The 27,616-nt window shown below is 47.4% G+C and overlaps 1 protein-coding gene across 4 annotated transcripts in view; it reads right to left on the minus strand.

The window, feature by feature from the left end:
* The window catches only part of Tbc1d2b (TBC1 domain family, member 2B), a 68,651-nt gene that overhangs the window by 3,488 nt on the left and 37,547 nt on the right, over nt 1-27,616 (minus strand). For 3 of the 4 annotated variants that reach the window (XM_063265567.1, NM_001413794.1, XM_039081539.2), the window contains 9 exons: nt 24,602-24,765; nt 22,723-22,961; nt 20,844-21,227; nt 16,744-16,854; nt 15,598-15,791; nt 12,370-12,864; nt 9,262-9,379; nt 3,370-3,555; nt 1,672-1,793 (listed from right to left, as the gene is read on the minus strand). In XM_063265567.1, coding sequence (XP_063121637.1) covers nt 1,672-1,793; nt 3,370-3,555; nt 9,262-9,379; nt 12,370-12,864; nt 15,598-15,791; nt 16,744-16,854; nt 20,844-21,227; nt 22,723-22,961; nt 24,602-24,765 — 2,013 coding nt within the window. Of the gene's footprint in view, nt 1-1,671; nt 1,794-3,369; nt 3,556-6,219; nt 6,802-9,261; nt 9,380-12,369; nt 12,865-15,597; nt 15,792-16,743; nt 16,855-20,843; nt 21,228-22,722; nt 22,962-24,601; nt 24,766-27,616 lie in introns of those variants that run through there. The other variant, XM_039081538.2, reaches the window with a different exon arrangement.

A 27,616-nucleotide genomic window follows, 5' to 3' on the forward strand; every position in this document is an offset into this window, starting at 1 on the left:
ACTGTCCTGGACTAGGACTAGGCGTGGTGGTGACATCAGATCCTATCTGCAGTGTGACCTGTGCCCAGATACACTCTACAGTGGGACACTCAGCTTTCAATGCACCAAATGACAACAATGTCTCAAGTTTGTAATACTTGAGCCACTGGACAGTCTTTAATAAAAATAGTGCTAAGGACTGTCTGAATGACTGGCTTTGTTCTCTAGCACTCATGGGTCAGTTACACTGGTTCCTGTATCCACCCTGCAGAACTGCCTCTCCTCAGACAGCTAGTATGGGCAGCTCCTTACAATACTGGAGCTCCAGAGTCGGGGTGGGACCAAGGCACCAGCAGCCCCAGCAACTTCTCAGGAGGTAGGAGGGAGGGTGCAGGAAAGGGGGAATGGGAACTGGAACTCATGTTGGGAGCTCTTGGTGAAGCAAAGGGGAAACTGCACCACGAGCCACTCACAAGGTGGCGCTGTAGGATCAGGCAAGATGGGAGCTGCCCCATCCTGTCCAATGGTGACAGGAAGTAGAGGAGGAGGACTTATCTCCAGGCAGCCCTGACATCTCCCTTAAGACTGTCATGGTGAGGCAAAATCCATCTCTGGAACCAAAATTCTCTCAAGAGTATCAACTGCCATGTGGGAATTCAGTTATTCTTAATAATCTTGACCAATGCGGTATGAACAAAGTCCTCATCCTAAACCTTCCATTAGTCTTACCCAGCAAACACTCAGATACCCTTTCTCACCGTGCATGAATCCCGTGAGTTTTACTGTTAGCACTAAGCCTAAAACCATCTTGAAAATGTACTCCCCAAGAGAAAGAGCCTAAAAACAGTGACAGCCTCCCTTGAGACCTGGTATAGCTTCTGCCAACCAATGTCTACCCCAGCTGCCAGAAGCAGAGCAACCACCAATTGTGGCCTAGGGAAAATGGCGGCCCAGACAAGAAACAGCCATGTGGCTTGAGGTGTGTGTATGTATACATGTGTGTGTGTGTACATGTGTACATGTGGGGAAATGATTCATGACTATTCCAGAGGTTCAAGCTGGAAATCTCAGGTTCTTCTAAGTTCAAAATCTCCAATCTCTTCAATCTGTTCCACTTTTCTCCAACTCTCAGGACACCCCCTCCAGGACACCACCTTTCCTCCCTGGCGCCTTCTAACAGCCACTGTCTACTCTCCCAGTGGCTGGTCCTGCCCCAATCCTTTTATCCTTTAGTGGCTTTCCATCATGTTTAGAATTAAGCTAAAATTCCTGAGCACAGTCCAAGGAGCCAGGTGAGGATGTAGCCAAGGGCCTCAGCACCCTGGCGAGAGCTTGGCCCCTCCCACTGTCCCCAAACACCTCTGTGCCCGAGGCATCCCTGTCAAGCACAGCTTAGGCACACATCTTCATTACTACGTGGATCAGGAGAGGCTTGCTCTCTCAGGAAACCTCGAGCTCAGGGCTGAGTTTTTGTCTACCATCTCCTACAGGCTCTGGCCTATCAGAGGCAGAGAAAGCTTTAGGTAAGAACCACTGCTTTCAGTTACTGGGAGTTATTCACTGAATAAAGGACAAAACCCACTTCATCTCTGGTGTCCAGTCACTGGAAGGCCGCAGCCTTTCCCATTTCTCTCTCCAGGTAGGAGCCCCACAGCGCCCTGGACAGCTGAGTCTGGGCCCCTCTGGACTCACCTGGCATCAAGGATAGTGCGAGTGAAGTATCGGAGATACTTGAAAATGGACATCGAATCCTGCAGCTTCAGGATCTCCTCTTCCTTGTATTTAAAAAGTGCCAGGGCAAAACGGAAAATAACCTGCAGGAAGACCGTGGAACTGTCACCGAAGCTGAGTGCCTTCCTGGAACTGCTAGAGGAGTATCCTGAGGGCCCTGCCCGTGGGCACACACCTGCCCTGAAGGCTGACTTCCAGGACTGGGCAAGGCCCTTAGGTACAGGAAAAGCAATGCTGTGGTTCCCGACTGTTCAGCCCAAATCAGAAATGTTCCCACGAACGAAGGTGACTCATGGAATCTCTTCACATTGGGCTAACTAATCTTTGTATTTAACAAAGAATGCACACCTAGACACAGTCTCACATAAGATCAAAACCCGGGCTTTTGTGACTGAAAATGGGAAGCCACCAACTCCAGAGTCAGGTACAGCTGGTGAACAGGGGTCTGACCAACTTTTCAATATGGTGAAATAATTAGTGGATTTCGCTGATTTGTTTTTGGGGTACCCCGGGCAAGGCTAGGGGGGAATCTTACTAGTTCAGGCAGCTTTGGAACAAACTGTTTTCTCTACATCTAAGAGCCCTGAATAGCCTTCTCTAGCCTACACTGTATCATACTTAGAAAGTGTTATTTACAGGGTTAAATTGTTCATGGTTCTCCTCACATACTCAGCTATGGCCCAATAGAAACAGTGTTGATGATGCTAGCTGAGAAATCTTTGTACTAACGGTAAGTTAGACAACAAAAGCGGTAACGCCTTGTGTTGGACACTGGATCTGCATACGGGGTGACATATACACTCAACTGCAGAAAGCCCTTTGGAGGGGCAATCTGATGTAACGCCAATGCTACCCATGGACCAACCTTCGATCCTGAAATTCTAGGCTAAATCTATAATGCACTTGCATAAGTGTAGAGAGATGAAAGTCGCACGAGAGCTGGGTGCAGCTCGTTCTGAAGCAGCAAGAGATTGAAAACAACCAAGATGGCCAAAATGTTGGGGGCTGCTGGGTACAAGGAAACTCTAGCACATTACGAAACAGGCCCTGTATGTGCTGACACAGAACCAGCTCCAAGATGCAGTCAAGTTAAAAGCTACGCCTAAGAAACGTGGAAGGCAACATATAAATCGAGAGAGACTGTGTTCCTATTATATATCCTTAGTTATATTTAGTTTTTATTTTTACTAAACTTCTTTATTTGGTCTGTTTATATGCTTATGTGTAGAGGTCAGAGGAAAACTTGCAGAAGTTGGTTCTTTCCTGCCGACATGTAATCACAGAGATTTAGACTCGGGCTGTGAGGCTTGTTGTGCTGTCCCACCAGCCTTTTGTTTATTATTTCTTATGTGCTGTGCTACGGTGTAGCGCAGTAGCAGGAGGCAGCAGGAGGACAGGGACTGAACCTAGAGGCCTCCCATGAGCAAGGCAAGTGCTGGAGCATGAAGCCACTGAGTGTTATGCTAGTTTACTCTAGGACAGGATAGCTTCACAGTGAGGTCCTTCATGGATGAGTAACTGCTGCTCCCCAAGGCCTGCGGGGCACATCACAGGGAGGCAGATCTGATGCTGGGGTAACCTCACAAGTTCCAGGTGAGTTGGCTACTCTGCCAGTACTGACACATCTGACAAGTGTCTATATCTGCAGAGTCTCCTCACCTTTGGTCCCTCATAAAGGAAAGAGTCCCATATCTTAAAGAGGATGTCGCTGACAACGCTGTCCACGAATACCACCAGAAACCAGTTGAAGGTGATGAGGGTGTAGTCCACTTTGTACTGCTCAAAATGGGTGTGCAGTCGAGGCAGCTTCTCACTCAGGAGGTCTCTGAACACCCGCTGGTCCACCTGGAGAGGGAACAAAGCGGAGAAAGGACTGGGGTCTGCCAGGGCACGAAGCAGGCAAACCAGAACAGCTGTGTCACCTGAGAACAGAGGGTGGCGCCCATGGGGACACGCAGCAACACCGCTCTTTTGGATGTCCATGTGGGGCACATCACAGAGCCAGACTGCTCTGTGACCCAGGAGCAGCCGACCTCAAATGCTGCAGGGCCACTAAGTGTCACTCTCCCTAGGGCATGGGGAGAAGTGAACGGTCTCCAGTCTGAAAGCAGCCTCCACTCAGCATCTCACGTGGGAGCAGGCTATTGAAGAGCGCAGGTTGGTGTCAGCCTGCCAACGCTCCTATGAATACAGGCAGTCTTAGATACATGAGCACCGAACAAGAATATAACATTACCGCTCACACCATGCAATGGACAGGGTTGACAGGGCAAGGTCAGAGAACACTAGAGTCAGAGGATGCCAGGTGGATCTCACTCGGTTCCAGTTTATTAGCTGCGTCTACCCACCTACAAGGGATGCTCGGAACAGCTCTGTACTCGTCTGGAGGACAGGAAGAGATAGCTGACTTACCCACTGTGCTGCTGTGGGCATTAAAAGAGACGTGTATACTACTATACGACAGACAAGTCACAGGTGGCTACAGACACTGCATGTTATGTTAGGCGACTGGTGAGTGCTGCCTGTGTTGGGTAGAAGGCTAAATAAGGTTCAAGGATGACTGAGAGGATTGAAGAGATAAATGGGGCAGCTAGAAAAATGGATTAGCATAACTGTGGCAAGGGCTGAGAGGCCACACCAAGGAGCTTTCCCTACTTTGTGTGTGACCCTCCCCCCACCCCCCGTGAGTGTGTGTGTGCACGTGCATGTAGGTAGCAGAAACAAGATTCACAGAACAATGCTCAGGTAGCACAGTGGGACTCAGATGCATTTTTTTCCAGTCTAATCAATTTTGCTTGACACATGAAAAGATGAATACCAGCTTCCCTACCCCCAGTCTGCAAACATCCGAGAAGAAAAGAGAATGTTTTACAGCTTTCAGGAGGACGCCGGGAGAGTGAAACCTGTTCTCTAGGTCCATCCTTCCAGCTGCAACAGGGAGACTAGAAGGGATGGCCGAGGTCCCTGGCCAAACTGATGAAAACAGAGGTCGGTGCAAGGAACTCAAAACTACTGAAGGTAACTGCCAAAGGTAACTCTCCTTTGTGTGTGTGGGAAGAAAGGGTGCTCAGAACACCCCACTTCTGAGCCTGCCACGGAGACGGCAAAGATGTGGCATCTGAGACCACTACAGTGAGAGGTACAAGTGCAAGAAGGGGGTGACGATGGGCTGGAGAGATGGCTCAGTGGTTAAGAGCACCCGACTGCTCTTCCAGAGGTCATGAGTTCAATTCCCAGCAACCACATGGTGGCTCACAACCATCTGTAAAGAGATCCGATTCCCTCTTCTGGTGTATCTGAAGACAGCTACAGTGTACTTATATATAATAAATGAATAAATCTTTTTTAAAAAAAAAAAAGAAGGGGGTGACGAGGAGCACAAAGCCAGGCCCTGGAGGATCAGGCTCTGGTCTGCTCGTGCTGAGACCATGGGGTAGGACACCCTCTCTAGGGAAGCTGACTAGGAAATCAGCTGGATAGCCACTTTGGAGAACAGTATGGCAGCATGTAGGTACTGAAGGTGCTTCTATGGAGTCTGCCCTGGAGGACACCTCAGGCTAATCTGCAAAGCTGTTAACTGTATCCCTGTGCTGGTTAGTTTTATGTCAACTGGACATGAGCTAGAGTCACCTGCAAGGACGGAACCTTGATTGAGAAAATGCCTCCATAAGATCAGGCTGTAGGCAAGCCTGTAGAGCGGTGTTCTCAACCTTCCTAATGTTGTGACCCTTTAATGCAGTTCCCCATGTTATGGTGACACCCTCCTCCCCCATAAAATTATGTTTGTTGCTACTTCATAACTGTAATTTTGTTATTTGTATAAATCATAATGTAAATATCTGCTTTTCTGATGGTTTTAGGTGACCTCTGTGAAAGAACTGTTTGACAACCCCCCCAGGGGTCATTGACCCACAGGTTGGGAATCACTGCTGTATCGCTCCTTCTTAATTAGTGACTAACAGGGGAGGGCCCAACCAGTTGTGGGTGGTGCCATCCCCAGGCTGGTGGTCCTGGGTTCTGTAGGAAAGCAGGGTGAACAAGCCATGAAGAGCAAGCCAGTAACTGCACTCCTCCATGGCCTCTGCATCAGTTCCTGACTTTAGGTTCCCACCTTGCTTGAGTTCCTGTCCTGACCTCTTTGGTAATGAACAGTAATACAGAGGTGCAAGCCAAATAAACCTTTTGTCTTCGAGTTGCTTTGGTCATGGCGTTTCATCCCTAGTAAGGGTCCCTAGTAGCCCTTACTAGGACCACCCCAGTTAATTAGGACTACAGGTGTGTACACTACTGGGATTTCTGGAATACTAACACAGCTACAGTCTAATCAAATGGTAACACTTTAAGAACATTATTCTAACGGACAGCCCAAAACTTTGATAATGGCAACACTTGTTGGAAGTTGTGTGTGTGTGTGTGTGTGTGTGTGTGTGTGTGTGTGTGTGTGTGTGTGTTTTAATAATCTCTATTTGAATTTTAACTTTTTAAAGGGCAAAGCTAAAAACCAGCAGGCATGGTGAACACCTTTATTCTTTCCACTTGGGAGGCTGAGGCAGAATGATACAGAGTTCTAGGCCAGCAAAACCCTTTCAAAAACACAAAAACAAATAAGTAAATAAATAGCTAAAAACTGTGTTTTAGAACTAATTCTATACCTTACAAATATACCCTAGGGTCGACGAAGAACAGCATTAAAATGCACATTTGCTTTTTAACAAGAACAAGAGACAGGCTCAGAGGTACAAACTGCTGAAATGAATATCATTTTCTTGAATACTTAAGAAACAAAAGTGCCCAGAAAAGGCTATAGCGCCCGTCTCACCTCTCACCCATGTCTACCTGTCCCTGACAAACTCAGGTTAGATGTAAAATGCTGAAAATATTTTAAAAGCTGTCAGACCATCCCATGGTGCCCAGAAGTTGCCTATGAGGTCAAGCATTTGCCAGGAAGCCTTGTCCCCTCCCCTGAGGAGTGCCGTCCTGACAGTCAGATCACACACTTGTTGCTCATTTCATCCCTCAGCACTCAAACAATGACACATCCGGCAACACTTCAAGTCTCTGGCAATGGGGACGGGTGCTGCATTGGAGTAGCTGGAAAGAAACAGAGATGGGCATCTGAGCATGAGACCAAGTGATGACACAGGATCTATTCTATCCAGATGAGGGCCAGCCAACACATCTGCAAGGACAGGGTATCCATCTGGCTTCCATGCGGGAGAACATCTGTGTACACATCTCTTCCCCCAAGTAGGTGGCAGACGGTGCCCCACATGAGGCTGTCCAGGGGTTGGCAGAGGGCTGGGCATGGAGCAGGCTGCCAAGGAATGCCTGCTCAGGCCTGCTTCACCCCTCCTTCCCTGAACACTGGAGGACATGGGATAAGTGTGTCATTCATTGGTGTCTGAAATGCCTGGTGAGGTCCTGGCACACGACGCGCACTTCAAGGATGGCAAGATGGGAATCCTGGCCAGCAGCTGGGTCACAGTAACAGCAGGCAGCAGGCTTGGGGCTCCGGGAGCTGGCAAAGCCAGAGCTGGGGCTGAGGGCACGCTTGCTTTAGGGGCAGCCTTACACACACGGCACACAGAGATACTGAAGATAACTTAATGTGTTATAGATGTCTCAGAGAAGAAGCTGGCACCGACCTCAGGCTGAAAAGGTACCAGATGACCCCGAGTGCTCAGGGACAGCAACGCTTTGTTTTGTTTTGTTGTTTCATTACAAAGCCCCAGGTCATCTGAGACTTTGAGTTGGTGCCTGAAGGGCTACCCTCAGGTGCAAGCATTAGCCACTGGCTTTTAAAATCCCAGCTGACCGAGAGCAGTGCCTCACCCCCTGTTGTCCATGTCCTAGCTTACAAACTCATCCTGACAGGGAAGTACCTCACAGGTAGTTAGAAAGTGAAGAGAACCCAAAGAGACTGGGCCAGCTTCTCTCAGTGTCCATGGACATATGAGCAGCTTGCACAGGGACCAGGACCTGGCAGCTGTGGGAAGCCATGGCTCAGCTTCTCACCACCTTCCAGTGACACTGTGGAAAGGGGCAAAAGCTTAGGCATGGGGACTCAAGGGCTGAGTCCAATTCCCAGCTCAGCCCCATAGCAACTGCATCATCTTTCGGCATGCATGTACCATGGTGTGGAGATGAAAACTTGCAGGAGTCAAGTCTCTCCTTCCACTATGTGGGTGCTAGAGATTAAACTTTGGCCATCAAAACTGGTGCAAGTGTCTTTACCTAGTGAGCCACCTTGCTGGGCCTAGGCAACTAACTAGCCTTAGCTCATTATCTTCAGCCTTCCTATTCTCCAGAGTCCAATGAGGGACCGGAAGTTGCTACTCGGTATGTTCCGAGAGTGGATCTGGCTGTATGGGGCCAGCCTCACTAAATACTGGCTCCCTTTTCTGGCCAAACAGGAGCTCCTGCAGTGCTGACATTTCTCTGGAATGTGCTGGACGTCCTAAGATAATAGAGCTGCGACTCAGATGATACCAGCAATTAGCTGGAGGATAAGAGGCAGGAAAGGGTTAATCCAGCCAGGTAATATTCATCACAGGTAAGGGTGGCAGGAACTGAGGAGCCCCTCACAGCTGTCCTGGGAACACAGTGAGGCAGTTTGGAGGGGAGGGTGTACTCTGGACCTGACCTGGAACTTTCTAGATGAGCAGGGGATGGTGTTCTGGGAGAGAACTCCCACAAACAGGGACAGTGCCCTGTCACTAGAAGGTGAACGGTATCCAGCAGCTTTATGGGTGGGTGGAAGCTGTCCATGAGCCCATGGGACTAGCCTAAGAGGAGCAGAAAGCAAGGACAGGCTGCGTAAGGAGGCAAGGTTGGCTGTGGACCAGGGGAGGCAGCTGCAGCAGAGCTGTGGTTGAGAGACAAGAAGAGCCGGAGAGCAAGACAGTCAGGAAACAGAAAAGGGTCAGGACAGCAGAGAAAGCAGGTAAGAATACTAGGGCAGCCCCAGGCCCTGAGAGAGGTGAGTGCCCAAGGCAAGACCAAATGTAGACGATGATCTGGCCTCTTCCAGCCCATACCACCCTGCTCAGGCCCCTGATGTCAATGGTGTGAATGGAAATGCACCACTCAGATCCTCTGAGCTAATCCTACAGCTGCTTTCAGGATCCATCATTATTTTTTCTCAGAAACTAGAGAAAGGCAAGGTAGGGCACCAAGGAAGCTGATCCTGTGGTACCTCTAATGGCTGAGAGTCTGTTTCAACTCACTTCTTCTCCAGGATGGAGTCCCACCCAGCCTCCTCAGCAGCCCATTGTCATCCTACAGGCACATCTCCAGGTGGAGCCTGCATTCTGGGAGGCCTGAGGTAACAGAATAGGCTCCCCCCGCATCTTTGCTCTGTGACAGATTGCCATCAGGAGGGCTGTCTCTCTGTGGTACGCAGTGAGCTGAAGGAGCTGACAGAGTCCACACGGAGATCAGTCACTGCAGTCATGTATGCAAGCTGTCCCCCAACCCCCATCCCCAACCCCGGGTTAATTAGGTCACTATGGTTTTATGCCAGTGACTAAGACAAAGTGTTTTTAGAAGTACCTGGGATCCTAATAGAGTCTTTGTGTAATAGTCTCGAGGCATGAAGACTTCCACAATGGTAACGAGACACCAGAAAGCATCCTCTTGTTCCAGGTAAAGGAGCGCCACTGCCACCAACCTACAGGCAGACAGGATTAGGTCAGTGCTGGCACCCGCTCCTGCTTTCACCAGGACACCTGCTCAAGCCATTTTCTCGAGTAGCCAGTGTGATTTCCACTTCTCTAATGAAGAAAGGTAAGCACATCTGGGCAAGTGACAGATCCTCTAAGACCTGAAGAGAAAGGCCACATTCCTCTGATTCTTCATTTGATTTTCGTTCAAAATTGAAATTATTCCCCAGTGAAATCACCTCCCTGTGATACATTAGCCTTGTTTAAAAAAATGTTTTGCTCTTACATTTTGCTAATGCAGCTAATTCTTTGAGCTCATTGCTTAGAATGTTTTAATTAATCCTTTAATGTCTGGAAAACCGGGAAAGGGGATAACATTTGAAATGTAAATAAAAATATAGCCAATAAAAAAATAAAAAAAATCTTTTAATGTCTAAAAAACAAGGTGAATGTGAGGGTATGAGGAGGTTTACGAATCTGACTTCACCCACTACCCAGCTGCCTCACTGCAGGGAGGACACAGGATCGCACAGGATCCCATGAGAGGCCTTCGGAACTTCCTGAGGTGGGCACATGAGGCAGGAGAGGCTCACAACACATCAACTGCTGTGTTGCTCACAGTGGAAACCTGGCTCCAAATTTGAACACTGTCACAATCAAGAGGTTGTTGGTAATGACTAATCCCAGTTTTGGAGTAGTCTTGAGCACAATTGAGGCTCATGCCTGGGCAAGTTGGCAAGGCCCGTCTCAGAGTTTGGAATAGAGGTGAGTGTGAGGAGGTGTGTGTACTGGGGATGCAGCTCAGTGTACAACACTTGCCTAGGAGTATGCCTCAGGCCTTGGGTCCAGTTCTCAGCATCACAAAACAGGGGTGGGGATGAGGCTGACTTAGGGCAGAGAGCTGGTCTGACATGCGTGAGGCCCTGAGGTCAGTTCTCAGAAATGGAGCAGAGTTGAGGAAAAGTCCCTTTGTACTTCGCTGAAATCCAAGAACTTCTGCTCTAATTAAAGCTTATCTGCTTGAGTCATAGGGAAAACATCCTTGCTTGGAATTTGCTCTCTCCTTTTTCTTTGATAAAAATGAAAGAAATCAGCAAACCTCAAATTAAAAAGCAGGGCCTGGGTAGGAAGCAAGGGGGTGACCTCAGCTTCCTAAAAGGGATGGGGAGTCGGGAAAGTGGGGGGCAGTTACACAGACAAAAATCAAATAATCAAAGGTGTACCCTGAGGACACCAGGAGTGGGGTGAGACATCCAGAACTGAGACTGTCAGACGTCATTTAAACCGAGGCTGGAGATGATATGCACAAATCCAGAAAGAGATGGCTCTTACACTGAAGAACAAGGCTCTCGGAAGACAGGGAAATATCTCCCCGACCCCAACTTTTAAAACTCAGAAGTGTTAATAGCACAGGAGCAGAGCCAGTCAGAGCTCTCAGTACTCTAAGGTTCACAGACCTGTTGGGGGCAGGGTGGGTGCCCAGTTAGTCTTCACTGTGGTGTCCTGGACTTGGTTTTCAGCTTCTAGTATGTTTTAGTAAATACAGTGTGAGCTGTGGCTTTAAGTAAAACCAAGACCGCTTTAGGCTGGTTTTGGTTTTTAAATGTAGACTATCTAAGAGATCCTGAAGTCCCTTTTAAGCTTCCAAGAGCAGAGAGAACTACCCCATCCTTGATGACAGAGGAGTCATGGTTTCCCAGGTAAAGAGAACAACTCTGTCCTCGCTGACAACGACATCATGGCTCCCTGGTAGCCATTAGGCTTCATCTGCTTTTTAAGTAAGTGGCAGTCCAGCTTTAAACCTTCCCTCTCATAGCTCTCCCACTGCAGACACACAGCTTACTGAGGGTGGGGTCATAAGCTGACATGGGTCAGGAGCCTCTGAGCAGCCAGACTTAACGCCAGCATTTGAAACTCATACACACACACTGCTTATGGGAGATCTGCTCAAGTACCCACAAATATCCACCCCCCAACTCCTTTTTGAGGTGGGGTCTCATCATCTAGCTCTGACTGCCCTAAAACTCACTATATAGACCCAGGCTGGCCTCGAACTAACAGAGACCCATTTACTTCAGCCTCCCAAGTTCTGGGATTAAGTGACCATGCCCAGTTTATCTCTCTGACAAGCTACTTACTACCCCTATCTGGAAAGGAATACGAACACATAGACTGAAGTGAGAACAGAAAGCAGAGAGAGATGAAGCAGGGTAAGAGGAGACTCATGGTGAGAAGCCGTTTCCGGCACTCAGAGTGTGGCACTGAGAGGAGCTGGGTAGGGAGCGGACTCTGGTTACTCCCAAAGCCTTATCCTGGTCCAGCACACAGAGCTCAGGATGGCAAGCCTGGGGCACCAAAACGGTGAGAGGCCCTAAGTGGTTTTTGCTTATGAAAAATATTCAAGACCTGTAAGGGAGTCTACTCAAACTGGCTACAAAACTGAACAGATACGAATGAGAAAAATTTATGGGGAGGAGGGGGTAGATGGGGATGCATATATATATGCAAGAAAGTTTAGATCCTTCAAGGGCTGAGTTTTAATCAGCAGAAGAAAACAAAAACCCAAACACTTGAGGAGCCTGCATAGGCAAAGGGCACAAGCTTTTGCTCCATCAACTGTCAAGCAGAGTGGTCAGATTCTTACGATTCAAACCCAAGTGTGAAGAGAAGAGCAAGGAGGGAAAAAATGAGACTCCAAGATCTTCAAGTGAGCTGACGTCTGTGCTGACTCATCCCGGTGCTGGGGTCTAGCCGAGTGCCACTTGTGCCACTGAGCCACAGCCCACACCCCTCTGTAGTCCTTATGCTTTCTGAAGCAGAATCTGCCTGCCTTATTCTGGAACTGAGGTACCACATCATGAAAACTATCTTGCTGCTATCCCTCCTTTCCCCCAGGATACAAGCATTTCTCAGTCAGCTGGGAGGAGAGGGAGCTGCCGGGTACTGCCTGGTACCCGGAGTTTTTCTAAACCACAGACAGGAATAGTTTGACACCCACCTGTTTAGGCCTTGGCAGTAGCCAATATCCGGATTCCTCCATGAGAAGGCAAGCAGGACATTGCGAAGCTTCTGTATGCCCTCTGACGTGGGGCTGGAGTAATGTTTGTTATTGGGCAGAGTCCGAAGCAGGTCCAGCTCAATCTGCTTGGAGGCCGGGTTCTGTTTCTCTAGAGCCTTCTGGAGTAAGGCCTGGAAGTAGCCTGGCTCCATGCTGTCCTTGAACTTCCTGGTGTGACGGTCAACACACCACTTCCACACCTTGGAGCGGTGCTCATGGGGAATGCCTGCTCGGATCAGGTTTTTCAGCTCAGGAGAGCACACCATCTCCCTGTTCATTGTGCTTGCAAAATAGTTTTCCCACTTGACCCCAGTGGAAACTTCCTGGTTTTCTGTGAGGTACAGAGTCTTCAGGTCCAATGCTCGGACCTTGGCGACCAATTTCTCTTCCTCATCATCGTCAGGGACAGTCCTAAACCCGTAGATATCGAACTCACTGTGGACAAACAACAAGAGGGTCTTGGCAAAGGGTGCAGAGAAACAGGACCCTTTCAGATCATGAAGCACATACACTTCGCAACTGAGCAGGGTCAAACAAGATCGATTCTCAATAGTGCACAGGGAAATTCACTTTCAGATGGGTTAAAACTCTGCATATAAAGTCAGGAGGAAATACAGACACCATTATCATACAAGATTGATCTAAGCTGGGCACAATGGTGTACACCTCTATTCTCAGTATTCAAGAGGCTGAAGAGGGAAGACTGTAAGGTTGGAGCAAGTCTGAGTGTAGCTAGAAAGACACTGTCTCCAAAGGAGAGGGTGTGGGGATGGGACAAAAAAGAAAGAAAAAAGAGACCTCTTCATGTGGCTATGCCACCGTACATGTCCATGCCTTGATATATTACATTTATATACAGAATGGTTTCTTGCTTCAAAGGATATTATTTTAATAAAAAATAGTATCTTACTATGTTTACCAGCCTAGTCTCAAATGCCCAGGCTCAAGGGATCCTTCTGCCTCAGCCTTCTAAGTAGCTGGGATTGCAGGTGTGTGTCACTATACCTGTTCAGAAGGCATCATTTTAAAAGGTGAAGGACAAAGAAGAGGGTATTGGTAAGATGCTGGGTATGAATATTAATCAAGGCTTTGGTGGACAGGATATGGCCCCACAGATGTCAACATCCTACCCCTGAAATCTGTGACTAAATACAGGGAGAGGACAGTGGCAGTGATACTAAGGTTACAGAATTAACACAAGGAGACTGAGTTACCAAGGAACCCGATGTCCACATGAACCCTTCAAAGAGAAGGGAAGGCTGAAGAACAGATCAGAGGAAGATGACAGAGGTCGAGAAGAGGCAGGAGAGACAAAAGGCACAGTGTGTGTGTGTGTGTGTGTGTGTGGTACTGAGTGTGTGGTGTAGGTGTGAGTGTGAGTATGTGTGAGAGTGCACACTAGACCAGCTGCTGATGCTTGTGACGATGGAAGAGGTCATGAGCTCTAGAATGCAAGTGGTCCCTAGAGGCTGGGACACAGGGTCTTGCTTTATCTGCCAGGAACTGTGTCTACCAACATTTTCAATGATGGAAATGAACTGTTCCCCAGAAACTCCAGAAAGGAGCCCGGTCCTTGATCGAACTGAGATTTTGGTCCAATCAGACATTATGTTGCCTTCTGACCTAGGAACTCTGACAGCAAACCTGCTGCTGAGTCCCTGGTTAGTCATGGCAGTATCAGAATCCAGTACACATCTGACACTGAATACACTAAAGTCTCAGGAACTCTGGAAATTTAGCAGAGTTGAAGGCATGCACTTCCTTCACATCGGGAATCTCCTTTCTCTTCTACATCCTGGAGAAATTCTTGCCTGGGTACACAGAACATATACCATGGTGTTTGTAACTAAGAAAACTGGAAAAGTCCTATCTGCTTTTCATGAGGGGGAACAATAATGCCACTGTGGTCTATTTACCTAACGGAGTTCTGCAAAGCGGTAAGAATGTACGGGAAAGGGGTTGGGGATTTAGCTCAGTGGTAGAGCGCTTGCCTAGGAAGCGCAAGGCCCTGGGTTCGGTCCTCAGCTCCGAAAAAAAGAAGCAAAAAAAAAAAAAAAAAAAAAAAAAAAAAAAAAAAAAGAATGTACGGGGAAAAAAGGTAACACTTCAGAACAGCGCCCAGAGGTCACCAGTGACTATGAACAAAGCAACCATATATGATGTGGGTAGCACTCTTGAACTTGAGACTCTGGCTGCCTGGGCTGGGCCTTATTCATGTGCCATAGGATGTGTAACCCAGAATATGCTACAGCACTTCCTAACGTAGCCACCTCACTTAAGAGTGAGAGCAGATCCACCTGTAATGAGCATTTAACACGATTCTACATGGGAACCACTTAATGGTCCCTGCATCCAGAACACTGTTCACAATATGTGTTTTGCAACAATGGTGTCGGTTATATTCTGAAAGTTCATTTCTGTCATTTGACAAGCACAGTCAATGCTGGAAGGGAGGATCTGTCAGCCCGGGGAGGCTGTGTCAAAGGCCTTTGTCTGAGGCTGGAGGAAAGGCAGAGAGGAGACTGCAAAGAGCAAGGCCCAGAGACAGTGCTATATCCGAGTGACAGAGACAGAAGAGGCTGCACCAGGTAACCTGCAGATTTCTCCTAGCCCTGACACGTTGAGACTGGTCAGAAATTATTTGAGTCTCTAGTACAAGATCCAGTCGAGGTTCTATGACCCCCTCCCATAAAAAAAGACACTGTATTTTACAGGTTATATGTCCAAGTGCATCTTGGAGGTGGGTCCATGGTTTGTCTCAGATGGAGTGGTCTTAGGCTACTCAATCAGGTTCCAGAAACCACCTTCCCACACAAAGAAAAGCCAGCTTCTCTCCACGGCCTGTTTGCTTTCAATTCCCCCCACAGACAGGATGCAGTGGTGTCATGAAAGGCACCAATTCTTTGGAAAACTGGCCCCTGTAGAAGGAGGTATATATTGGAGGTGAGGTTACTTTGACATGGTCTTGGAATCAATAGGCCTAGCCTGATTCCAGCTCCATCACTTGACTTCTGTGGTAGAATGACGATGCCTGCTTTGCTGGCCTGACAGCACTTGCCACGGGCATCAAAAGAGACATACAGTGTTAAGTGCCCTAGGAATGTCTACTGCTGTGGAAGGGAACTTAGGATACGGGCAGACTGCCCCAACAGACTGAAGCGTATTTACCTGACCAGATGAGGCTTGACAAACGCTTGCTCTGGCTGCTCTTGGCTCTCAACCTGCAGAGCGTCCTCCAACAACTGGGCTATGACATCCCTGGCAGGGCCCTGTTCTTCTGAGCAAACTGGTGTCTTCATTTCTTGGAGCAGTATCAAGTATTTACTTTCAACCTGGCAGAGCTTGGCTTCCAGGCTAGAGTACTACAGAGAGCGTAAGGTGTTACCTCCATCCAGAGACAAATACTGGCAAAGCAAGCCTTAGATATCACAGGCAACCAATCAGCCCAAACCAGCATGCTCAAGTGAGCCTGCTGCAAACTGTAACCCAGGCAAAAAAAGGTAACTCATGCCTGAGACCCTTTCAGGGTTAAAAGAGCCTGCTATGGCTCCCCTTTTGTCTAAGCACAGAAAGGGTGCCAATAAGCAGAGAACCACCCTTCAGCATGGTTAGAATGGGCAACAGAAACTGGGTCACAAGCCAATGACTGAGGTCGAGCCTACCCTGACTTGGTTACATGGGTTGTGAATGCATTGACCCATGCATACCAACTTTGTTAGGACATTATGTCCTGGCAGGATCCGTCCCCATCTGCCTCCTGACCAGAAAAATCAACTTTACCCAGCAAATATGCAGGAATAAGGCTTTAGAAATGTGCTTGGGAGGCTGCTCAAAATAGTACATGCACACAACAGCTGTGGACACACGCCAGGCACTTATAACTCATAAACTGGACTGCTTGTGGCCCCTTACCCTTTCCAAAGCCCTCTGCAGCCATAATCTTAAACCGGCCCTGCTAAACCTATGGGAAGGTAATATTCTCACCACTCTTGTCTCACATGTGTGAACCTAAACGTCAACAGTATAAACAACGATCTAAACAACGATCTAAACAAAGATCTAGGTTACTTTAATCTGGAGCAACCCTACGATTGCACTTTGCTTTCATTCACGACTAAAACTGCGTACCAAAGGCCACGTGTGAAAGCATTTCTTTGTCATTAACAGGGAAAGGTACTAGACGTTCTTTACACGTTCTGATACCAGTAGCCATGTGTCTCCCATCATGGTGGCTGGGTAGGTTTGAAAGCACATCTGCTCAAGCATGGTTTCCACCCTCCCTTCGAGCGGTACGATGTGTCTGTCCTGACTTACCTTCGCCATCAGATCCCTCTCTCTCCTTTCTGCATTTCTTCGTAGAGCTGAGAGTTCCAAAATTTCCTTGTTTAGAAATTTATTTTGGCTTTTGTACCCTTGTAGACTGTCCTGTTGGGAAATTTTTTTTTTATCAATTCATGTGGGTTGCATGTTGGCTAATTAGCCTATGTAATTAGCATCTTTAAGCTAGTGCAAGTTCTAAAACAAATGGAAGGCGTTAGTAGGCGCTCTCTGGTGAATCTTTTTGGCCTCTTGAGGCAGCAGCAGGAGGTGGGAGAACATTTACTCATCAGTGGTGCTTTCTTCTCAGCTGACAGCAGAAGAGGATGCACTTCCTAACTCCAGCCACACCGATGAGTTGGTGACGAGAGAAAGCAGTCACTTGATATCCTTTTAAACCAGAGACGGACTGTATTCTATGTAGGTTCTTATTTTTACTTACGTAGTTCTATATTTTTAAAAGGCTATAAAAATATACAAACGCCCTTAATTAAGAAAGGCACGTAACAATGACCACCACTGCGACCTGTGGTGCATCAGGCACTCTGGAGGGAACACTCTTCATTCTGTACAGTGCAGTTTCAAACTGTGGAAAAGTTGGAGGAGGACATTAGGCAGAGGGTAGAGTTCAGTGGTAAAGTATCTGACTATCAGACACAAGGCCCTGGGTCCAGTCCCCAGCACCACCTCCCAAATTACCAAGAACACAGTCAGCCCTTCACTGAGCTGGCCAACTGTTCACTTCTGCAACATTTATTTGTATTTAGAGAATACAAAGATGGAGACAGAGGTTTCTTTTTCCTTTTTGTAAAGACAGGATTTATTATGTAACCTTGGCTGCCTGGGAACTCACTATGTGGGCCTGTCTGGCCTTGAACTCAGAGATCTGGCTTGCCTCAGCCTCCTGTGGTTACGAAGTTTGCCCTACTCTACCTGAAGGAAGGTGTAACTGAGTAGGGAAGAGTTTTCATGAAAATGATCTGAAAATAAGTTTAGAGACTCCTTTAGATCATCTGCGTGGTAATTCAAGATGGCTTCTAAATAAAGATGAATTAGAACCATCTTTAAGGCTGTGGTTGGTGAAAACACCTCATAAATTCCATCTTTTGTAACTGTGTCCTTGCTCTGGCCCTGACCATTTCTACATATTTCTCCAGACACTCTCCGGTGTCCAGACTGAACTTCCTTGAGGCTGTAGTCTGTCCAGATGAGATGCTGAAGAACTAGAAAGTCTCCCTGGTACCCCTGACTTGCTGGCACTCATGGAGCATGTGCCACAGGTCATAAGTACTCTGGGCAAGGCACTTAGACCTCCCAGTCCCAGGAGCCATCTCGTCCTTATTTCCCAGACAGCCCCGCTGCTGTGCATCCATTAAATGCTGCACCAAGAAGCCAGCTTCTGAGTTCGGAGGCCGAGGCTGAGTGATTGAGTCTCCCCACCTGCACCCCAACCCCTGCACTGGACCAACTTAGCCTCAGCAACTCAAGTTGTAAAAATGTCTGACCTAAAAGAGGACTAAAGCATTCTTTCCTGGTCCACATCATGGTTTTCCTCCTCTCTCCCAGCATCTTTAAAACACTGTGTTTGGAAACAAGGAACAAATGCATCATTGTAGGGCAGCTCAGTTAGAGGAAGGCTGGCTGGAGAGAAACTAAACATACTCAACAGCGAGGGAAAGATTAAGACTACAGGAGCTTGGTCCTCACTGGCTGTTTGGATTTGTCTTTAGTGTAAAATTTGCGCCCCAGGCTAAGTATTTGCTATAAGTACACTTTCTGATCTAACAATTAACATCTGGCAGTAAAGACTCCACAAGGTGCCAGGCCCAGATGTGGAGTACTTCTTCAACCTTCACAGCACCCTGTGGGGGTGGGGGAGTACTGCTTCACAGATGACCTCAGGTCTCTGAGAGCTCACCACATAAAGCTGGCTGAGCTCCGTGCAAGCTGTCCACACTCTTCTACATCTCCTTTCTTCACAACAGCAGCTCCTGACCTTGTGGGAGAAGTGGATCTCACTGAGGTAACAGGCCCAGGCAAAGCAATGCCAAAAACATGAGGTCTTGACATAGGAACACACCTGATAATCACCCGCCACTCAGGACACACCCCTGAGTAAGCCTCACCGTGCAGACTTTAGAGTCACGGCTTTAAAGGTTGAGGGCTGTTGAAGATTCAAAACTATCCCAGCTACCCAAGGAAACGGGAGGAGATGGCCCACTTACATGAGGTAAGTTAGCAGTCTACCAAGGTTCAGTGGTCACAGCAGCCACTCGGCCCATTCTCACACCCTGGCTCAGATCCCTGGGAAATACTTTTTTCCTGTACCAAACAAAAACTGCTGTCTGGAAAACCCATGCTACAAATGGCGACACTAAGCGTACAACTACTTTGGACAGAACATTAAGTTGGGCATATAAACTAAACTGCCTTCTACAGGCAACACTAGCCTTGTATAAAAAGAAAATGAAACAAAACCAAACAAGCAATCAGACATGGACACTCACACCCGGGACTCTCAGCCCCTGGGACACAGAGACAAAGGATTACCTTGAGTTTGAGGCCAACCTGGGCTACAGTGATTTCTGGGTCAGCCTGAACTACAACACGAAACTTTGTCTCAAAATGTAAATAAGTAAAATAAAGGCTGTTTTATAGCAGATATAAATATGAAACAGTGAGAGGTGCTTTGGTTTCTCATTAATAAATCCCACTGGGAGCTACGGAGAGGGCTTAGGCAGTAAAGAATATGCTACACAAGATGAGGACCTGAGTCTGAATTTCCATCACCTATGGAAAAGCCACGTGGGATGGCACTTCTCTAACTCTGGTGCAGGGAGTGTGGAGACAGGAGGCTACATGGGGCTTCCATGGCCAACTAGTAAGCTCTAAATTAAGACTTTGTCTCAAAAAATATTGTGGAGAGGTATGAAGGAAGAGTATCAATGCACGAGTATACCTGTGCATGTGCAAGTTCACATGCATGTGCACCCACAATACATACATACTGGCTTTGTGCTGTCACTAAAACAGACCACCTACATATCACAGCACTGCAGCCGCTGCTCCAGTGTTCGCAACTCCGAAGTCCCTGGCTAGCGGAGCACTCACTCGGCTCATTGCTGGCAAATGCAAGGTGCTGGACGCCATGAAGCACATGATCTAGAATGATCTCAACGGCAACACACTTGGATCCTTCAAGGATAAACTCCATTCGGAACTCAAACACCTAGAACCAACAGCTGTGTGGGAATACTGAGGGTAGCAGGCATATTGGGGTCTGCTGGAGTCAGTTGGGCTCTACCTAATGTCCAGTGTCCCAGAGGATGCTTGTTTACCTAAAACTTCTCTGGTAAAGTCTCAGGAGCTGCGGAGAGCAAAGGCACGCTGGTCCTCTCTACAGCCTTCCTCAGCGCAGCCCAAACGGTTCAGCTCTCTGCTCTGGACCAGCAGGATGCTCTACAGGCATAAGGGACAGGCTGCCCCTGCTTCCCACAGGGAGCGTGCTCCCTCTCCCTCATATGCTGCTTCTCAGTCCAGTTCCTTTCTCTTCAGGAGCCAGCCGCTCAGCCCTGGGCTACCTGAGAGAGGGGCACTGGAAAGACAGCTCTGACCTTCCCTGAGTGCAGGACTTCTCACGTTGGGCAGGTTCTGACTGAGCAGGCTTCTCTTCCTGTCTGCCTGGAGCTGGGTCCACTTTCCCAGCTGGCCCTCCATTGACTACTGGGACAATACGCTTACCCAGGCCTGTGGGAGGCTGTACAAACTAAGTCTGTGTTTGTATTTATGTACACAAAGGGGAAACTGACAACCTCCTTGGTATCATGAAGTGCTTCAGCTATTTCCAAACCAGGGACAGGAAGAGCTGAAAGTGTCCCAGGCAATGGCAGCAATGGCAGCAGTGGCAGCAATGGCAGCAGTGCTCGAAGTACTTCTGAGGCAGCTCTTGGGATCTGACCGTGAAGTCTCTTTCTATACCTCACCCCTGCTCTGCTCTTACCAGAACTTGCTCCTGACAACCTCTAGGGGTCAATGCAGATGGAGCTAACTGAGTTTGCAGTGTCGGCCTAGAAAGCCAGCCCACACCCTGCCCTTACTTTTAGCCTGTCCAGCTCCAGCTGGTCCCGGCTGGCTGGGGTGGCCAAAGGAGAGCTGGGTCCCATGGTGGGCGAAGACACGCTGCCCTCACATTCGCTGAGCTTGATGATGACCTCGTCCTTGGCCTGGATGGTCTCCATTAGCATCCCCAGCCGCTCATTGAGCTCTCCCACCTTGCTCTTCAGAGTCCTCACTTCCTGCTGGAGACTTTCCTTCTCCAGGCCGAACCGCTCCAGCTGGCCGCTGAGGCCCAAGATCTGCTCGTCCTTTTGGTGGAGGAGCTCCAGTGTGTCCCTTGGGACCCCCTGGCTGATCTGGTGGCTCATAAAATACTTGTCATATTGTGAGGATCGGACCGTCTGTTGGAGCAGTTGAACGAGCTCCTAGAAGCCAAGACAATGAAGTGAAGAATAAGAAAGCTGGGGTGTGGGGGAGAAAAGCAGAAATCATAACAGTGTTATATAAGTAGTCACTGGAATTTGAGAAAATGCAGGAAGAAACTCCACTGGAAACATTTTAATATTGAACTTCCTCTTGAAAGACCTCAAAAATAGAGAGGGAAAAAATGCAGTCCACAAATACAGCCTGAAGAGAACAATAATAGGAAACGGGAAGTAATGGACGTGCATGCTGTAATTAGCAATGGCTCCTGGCACAGGCTTATCAGTGCTAAGGGATCTGTGAAGAGCTGTGTGGTGGCACATGCCTGTAATCCAGTGGGGAAGCAGGCGGACCAACTGCTCCAGGCTGGCCTCGGTGACACAGTGAGATGCAGTCTCAAAAATAAATGAATAAATAGAAGAGTGCGTGCGTGCGTGTGTGTGTGTGTGTGTGTGAGTGTATGTGTATGACAGCGTGTGTGTGTGAGAGCGAGAGAGTGTGTGTGTGAGTGTGTTTGTGAGAGAGTGTGTGTGTGTTTGTGTGTGAGAGCGAGAGAGTGTGTGTGTGAGTGTGTTTGTGAGAGAGTATGTATGCGTGTGTGTGAGTGTGTTTGTGCGTGTGTGAGAGTGTATGTGTGAGAGTGTGTGAGTAAGAGTGTGTATGTGAGAGAGTGTGTGTGTATGACAGCGTGTGTGTGAGAGCGAGAGAGTGTGTGTGTGAGTGTGTTTGTGAGAGAGTATGTATGCGTGTGTGTGAGTGTGTTTGTGTGTGTGTAAGAGTGTGTGTGAGAGTGTGTGTGTTTGTGCGTGTGTGAGAGTGTATGTGTGAGAGTGTGTGTGTGAGAGAATGCGTGTGTGTGTGTGTGAGAGAGAGTGTGTGTGTGTGTGTGAGAGAGAGTGTGTGTGTGTGAGAGAGAGTGTGTGTGTGAGAGAGAGTGTGTGTGTGAGAGAGAGTGTGTGTGTGAGAGAGTGTGTGTGTGTGTGTGAGAGAGAGAGAGAGAGAGTGTGTGTGTGTGTGTGTGTAGATGGCTCAGCCGTTCAGAGTACATACTGCTCTTGCAGAGGATCTGAGTTTGATTCCCAGAACCCACATTAGGAGGCTCACTGAACCTGACATTGGTTTCTGGCCTCCGAGGATGCCTACACTTACAAACTCATACATATAATTAAAAGTAAAATAGAAGAGGGAGTGATCTAGGCTCTAAGGTTCACTGAGGTGTCCAGCGATTAGGTAGAAGAAATTCTTAACAGTTTAGAAAAATGTTATTGTCTAACAGGACGTGGAAACTTGAGAACTGAACGCTGAGGAACTGGGCATGGCCGTAGAGAGGAGCACCTGTTACCTGCCCGTGGTCTAGGGTCTTTCAATAAACGTGAGCATAGCTCAGGGCACAGGATGGTAGCCCCAGCAGCTTCAGGGAAGGGCTTCCGGGGAGCAAGAGCTTTACTCCTCAGTCTTTGGCCCACTGAAAGTACACAGACATGGAGAGATAGTTACCTTCTGACTGGATAGGTCCTTCTTGAGTTGCTCCAGCTCCTCCTGCTGGCTTTGAATCTGCAGCTGCATTTCAGGGACTGGCTTAGCGAGACCCCCACTGCTGCCTGATGATGTTCCCTCGATCAAAGGGTCACTACTGCTGTGGCGGTTTTTGTATGACCCAATTATGTCTTTCAAGGGGCGCTTTCCTTTGTAAGGATTCCGTCCAAACTCAAAGGGGAATCCTGAACTAGTGACTCCTGTATTGAAAAAAAAAAGTTTTTTTTTTTTGAGCCAGTCAAACCTTCTGGTATTTTTACAAATCATACCCTGGGGTATGTGGACTCATCAACCCATGAAGAAAGCAGGACAGCCAGATGTCTCTTTGTCCCGTCTCATTGTAGAGAATGCCCAATAGGCCTAAAGCCAGCAGAGAGTCTTTGCTGGACCACTCTTTATATCAGACTACAGCAGCATGAGCACTGTGAGGAAAACTGAGGTGCACCAGGCAATCCCTGGCTTCTTACTTTTACTCATTTGTTTTTGGTTAAGAACAAAATGAATGTTTTTTAAAAAGTATAAATACACTGTTTGAAGTGCGACTTTACATATTAAATAATCCAAATAATAGTTAGTGTGGACGGCTTCAAATGTACACTCAAAAATACAAACTGGAGACACAAAAGTTCTATGGTCTCTTGATTATTTAAAGCTAGGAGAGACAAAGGCACCCATCAGTGCTGTTAGAGGAGCACAGTGGCCCCTGGGGTCAGACAGAGACTGGAGGACAGGGTGGGCAGGAGCACCTGACACTGGATGCCTGGTGTGCTTGCTTCATGACAGCTCAGAGGCACACGTCTGACTTGGGGCCTTGCTTGGATCTAGTACGTCTCCAAAAGGCCCATGTGTTAACGACTTAGGCCAGCAGCTTGCTGGTACTGATGAAAACTGGGGGCTTAATGTAAAGTCTTCTAGATAGTGTACCCCAGGCTCCTTCTTTCTTTTGCTTTACGGCCACAGGTTCCCGCAGTGATACACCTCTACAGGCACAAAGCGATGGACTCAGTTGGTCACAGACAAAATAAATCCTTTCCCTACATAAGATAGCTTCCCTCGGGGCTGGAGAGATGGCTCAGTGGTTAAGAGCACCGACTGCTCTTCCTGAGGTCCTGAGTTCAAATCCCAGCAACCACATGGTGGCTCACAACCATCTGTAATGAGATCTGATGCCCTCTTCTGGTGTGTCTGAAGGCAGCTATAGTGTACTCATACAATAAAATAAAAATCTTAAAAAAAAAAGATAGCTTCCCTCAGGTACTGGTTATAGTAACAGGAATAGGATTAATGTCACCAGTTCTCCAGGGTCTGTGATACTATGTTTTCTTCTTTTTGATACATCTCAACTTTCTGTAAATAAAGATGGTGTGTGTGTGTGTGTGTGTGTGTGTGTGTGTGTGTGTGTGTGTGTGTGTTTCTGAGACAGAGTCTTGATATACAGCTCAGGCTCCTCTGAAATGAGCAATCCTCCTGCTTTGACCTCCCTGGCCCTAAACTACAGTTATATGACACAATGCCTGGCTTAATAAGTACAAAGTCTCTTCAGTCAGCATCTCTGTGATGTACAGAGGCATGGCAGGTATTAAATTTCCCGGAAGAAGTTTGCAGCAACCAGGCTACACGGACATTTACTCCTTGTAGCATTTTATAAACATGTATGAATTACTGCCCCGCCCCCACCTGTATCCCCACTCCTATAATGCACGGCCCCACCACTTCTCGCTTCCAGGGACTCGGCAAGCCGGTGTCGCCTCTGTCCCTGGAGGTAACAAATGCAGCACAGGTGCAGCAGGGCACAGGTGCAGCAGGGCACAGGTGCAGCAGGGCACAGGTGCACACGCACCTTTACTCCCCTCAGGCACTGGCTTTTTCCTGTCTTCCTGTGCGAGGGACTCCTCCAGGTCCTTAGGAGGCGGGTCTAGAAGTTCCCACTCTTCATTGGTGTAAAACACAGTCCTGCGACTCTCACTGTGCCCTCTCCCAGGACGGAATGACGACATTGAATTTCTATTTAAAAACAAGAAAGGGCAAAGCAAAACACAGCTGTATATAGGACTGATAAAAATGAAGATTTGATCATACCAAATGTTGGTGAGAATATAGAAAATGAAAAAACAGACATTGCTAGTAGGTTATTAGAAGCTCAGAAAGCAGCAATGCAAAGTTAAATTGAAGAATTTCTTAAAAAACAAAACCCCCAAAACACCTTATTTAAAAATCGCACATCATGATTAACTGGACCCAAAGTCTTCGCATCTCAGAGGACTTCTGTACAGTTAGATGAGCTATTCTGACGCTGGGAGCTTCACACTGGACTATGCGCTTTCACCAGTGAATATATTCTTATGAGGACTGCCTTTCTCAAGAGGCCAGCATTTCCTAAGAGACACCAGAACATAGACTACATTATCCATGCTAACCACTCCTTACACTGATGGTCACCTGATCGTCAGCAAGAACATTAAGAGATTCAAGTAGGGAAATATAAGAACTGGTTATATGTAGGAAAAAAATAAACTCGAGCTTTACCTCATACGACACATACAAACTAATTCATAATATACTATAGAGGCAGGTCGCTGTGGCATACCCCTGTGATCTCAGCACTTAGGAAGCTGGAGCAGAAGGATCCTATGTTCCAGGCCAGCCTGGGCTATCCAGTGAAATCCTATTTCAAAATAAAAACAAAACATGCCCCACCAAAGCTTCTAGAAGAAAACAAAGGGGAAAGTGCTTTTTACATTAAGTTACACTTTCTTCCCTTTTTGTATGTATGTGCACACATCTGTATGTGTGCACACATGCATGTGTAGGCCAAAGGTCAACTTAAGGTGTCTGCCTCAATCACTTTCCAGCTTAGTTTTTGAGACAGGGTTAGGCTCACCTACTTTGCTAGTCTAGGCAACAAACTGCAAAGATCAGCCTCTCCCCAGCCCCCTGCTACAGACACACATCTAGCTTTTTACATGGGTCCCTGGGGTCCAAACTCAAGTCAACTTTATTTCCTTACTAAGCCATCTCCATAACCCCACGTGAGACAGATTTTCTAAAGAGGACTCTAAAAGCAGTCTACAAGACAAAATGAGCAAAATTGAGCTTATTAAAACTTTTCTCCTTTGAAAAGTATTTGCGAAATATATACCTGACAAAAGGCTCATATTCAGAATATTTAAGAATGTTTAAAGTTCAATAAAATGAATAAACAACTCAATTTAAAAATGATCAAGAGATGAGAAAAATAAATTTAAAATAAAGAAAGAAAAAGGAAAAATATATGCAGTTTCTTAACTAGTAAAGTTGGGCTTAAAAAACTTTAAAAAACTCTTTTAAAAAACTTTATGGCGATTCCACAGCAATGCACATTCACTGCACATCACACTCTGAAGCTGAATTTTTCCTGGGCTTGTGATATGCAGAAAGACACAGAGCTGGGAGTGACTTCCAGTGAGCCCCACCGTATCACGGGTGACCTGAACAACTGGTCCTCTACAGAGTTCATGAGGCTAAGCCACGGTTTTTGTGGGGTCAGGTATATAAAATGCCCATTTGCCTTTCTGTATTTTCAACTTACGTTTGTGTTTGCTAGGACAGGATCCTACCATGTAACCCATTCTAAGCTGAGGGGCGGCTGTCTAGGAATGGTTAGGAAGATAACATCAAGGTTGGAGAGGTGGCTCAGTGAATAAGGTCACCTGCTGCTCTTGCAGAAGACCCCGGTTTGGTTCCCAGCACACACATGGCAACCTGCCACCATTTTTAACTCTTAGTTCCAGGGCATCCAACCACTTCTGGCCTCCATAGGCACTAGACATGCATGTGGTACACTGACATACATACATGTAGGCAAAACAGACATAAAATAATATAAAAATACTTTAAAAAGTATCGCTAGTTATCACATATTAGTTAAAAAATGCATCATACCTCCAACAGCTAAAATTATAAACCACAGCAAGCCCCAGTGTTTGGGAGGATGTGGGGCAACTGGAACTGGCCGGTAGTGTTGGTGGGAACGTGAAAAGGAGCAGTCACCTTGAAGAGTTATGTCAAGTAAATGATGAATATAACTGGCCACAGGCCACAAGGGCTCATTTATTTTAAATTCTTACCAAAACACCGCTACAGTTAAAGAAAGCAGCTTGGAGGATGCCCGAGGTCAGGGATAAAGGGAGGGCCCATGAGGGAATACACACACGTATCCTCTCTCCCTCCCGTCCCACCATCTGAAACCGTCTCACTATGCATATAGCCCTTGCTGGCCCAGAATGGACAGACAGACCAAGCTGGCTTCAAGCTTTCTGAGATTTGCGTGCTTCTGCCTCCCAACTGCTAGGATTACAGGCATGTGCTCTGACATGTGCAGTACATGTGGGGTGTAATTTTCTAACATTTCTCAGCCTGTACACCTAAAATAAGTGAGTCTAACAGGCAAGCCACACCTCAGTATGGCTGCTAAACCAGGAGAGAAACCCATGCATCACTGATGTTTGCTGAGGCAGATTGAAGGTGAGCAGGAAAACTAGAGAGTCTCTAGTCTGAACTAGTCAGATGGCACCGTTGTATGAAGTAGTTATAGCTCAGTACTTTATTTCTTTCTAGTGTTCATTGCTATGTGTGTGTGCACATTATGTGCAGTTGTGGTTTCCTGTGCATGCATCGGTGAAGACCAGGTGTCAGGATCAAGTATCTTTCTCCAATTCAATTCAATTCAATTCAATTCAATTCAATTCAATTCAATTTTTTTTTTTTTTTTTTTTTTTTTGGCTAGAGAGATGGCTCAGTGGTTATGAGCACCTGCTCTTGCAGAGGACCTGGGTGTGATTCCCAACAAACTCCACTGGCTGCTTCCAACTGCCTG

This window comes from Rattus norvegicus, chromosome 8 (genome assembly GCF_036323735.1).
Source record: "Rattus norvegicus strain BN/NHsdMcwi chromosome 8, GRCr8, whole genome shotgun sequence".
Classification (NCBI taxonomy): Eukaryota; Metazoa; Chordata; class Mammalia; order Rodentia; family Muridae; genus Rattus; species Rattus norvegicus.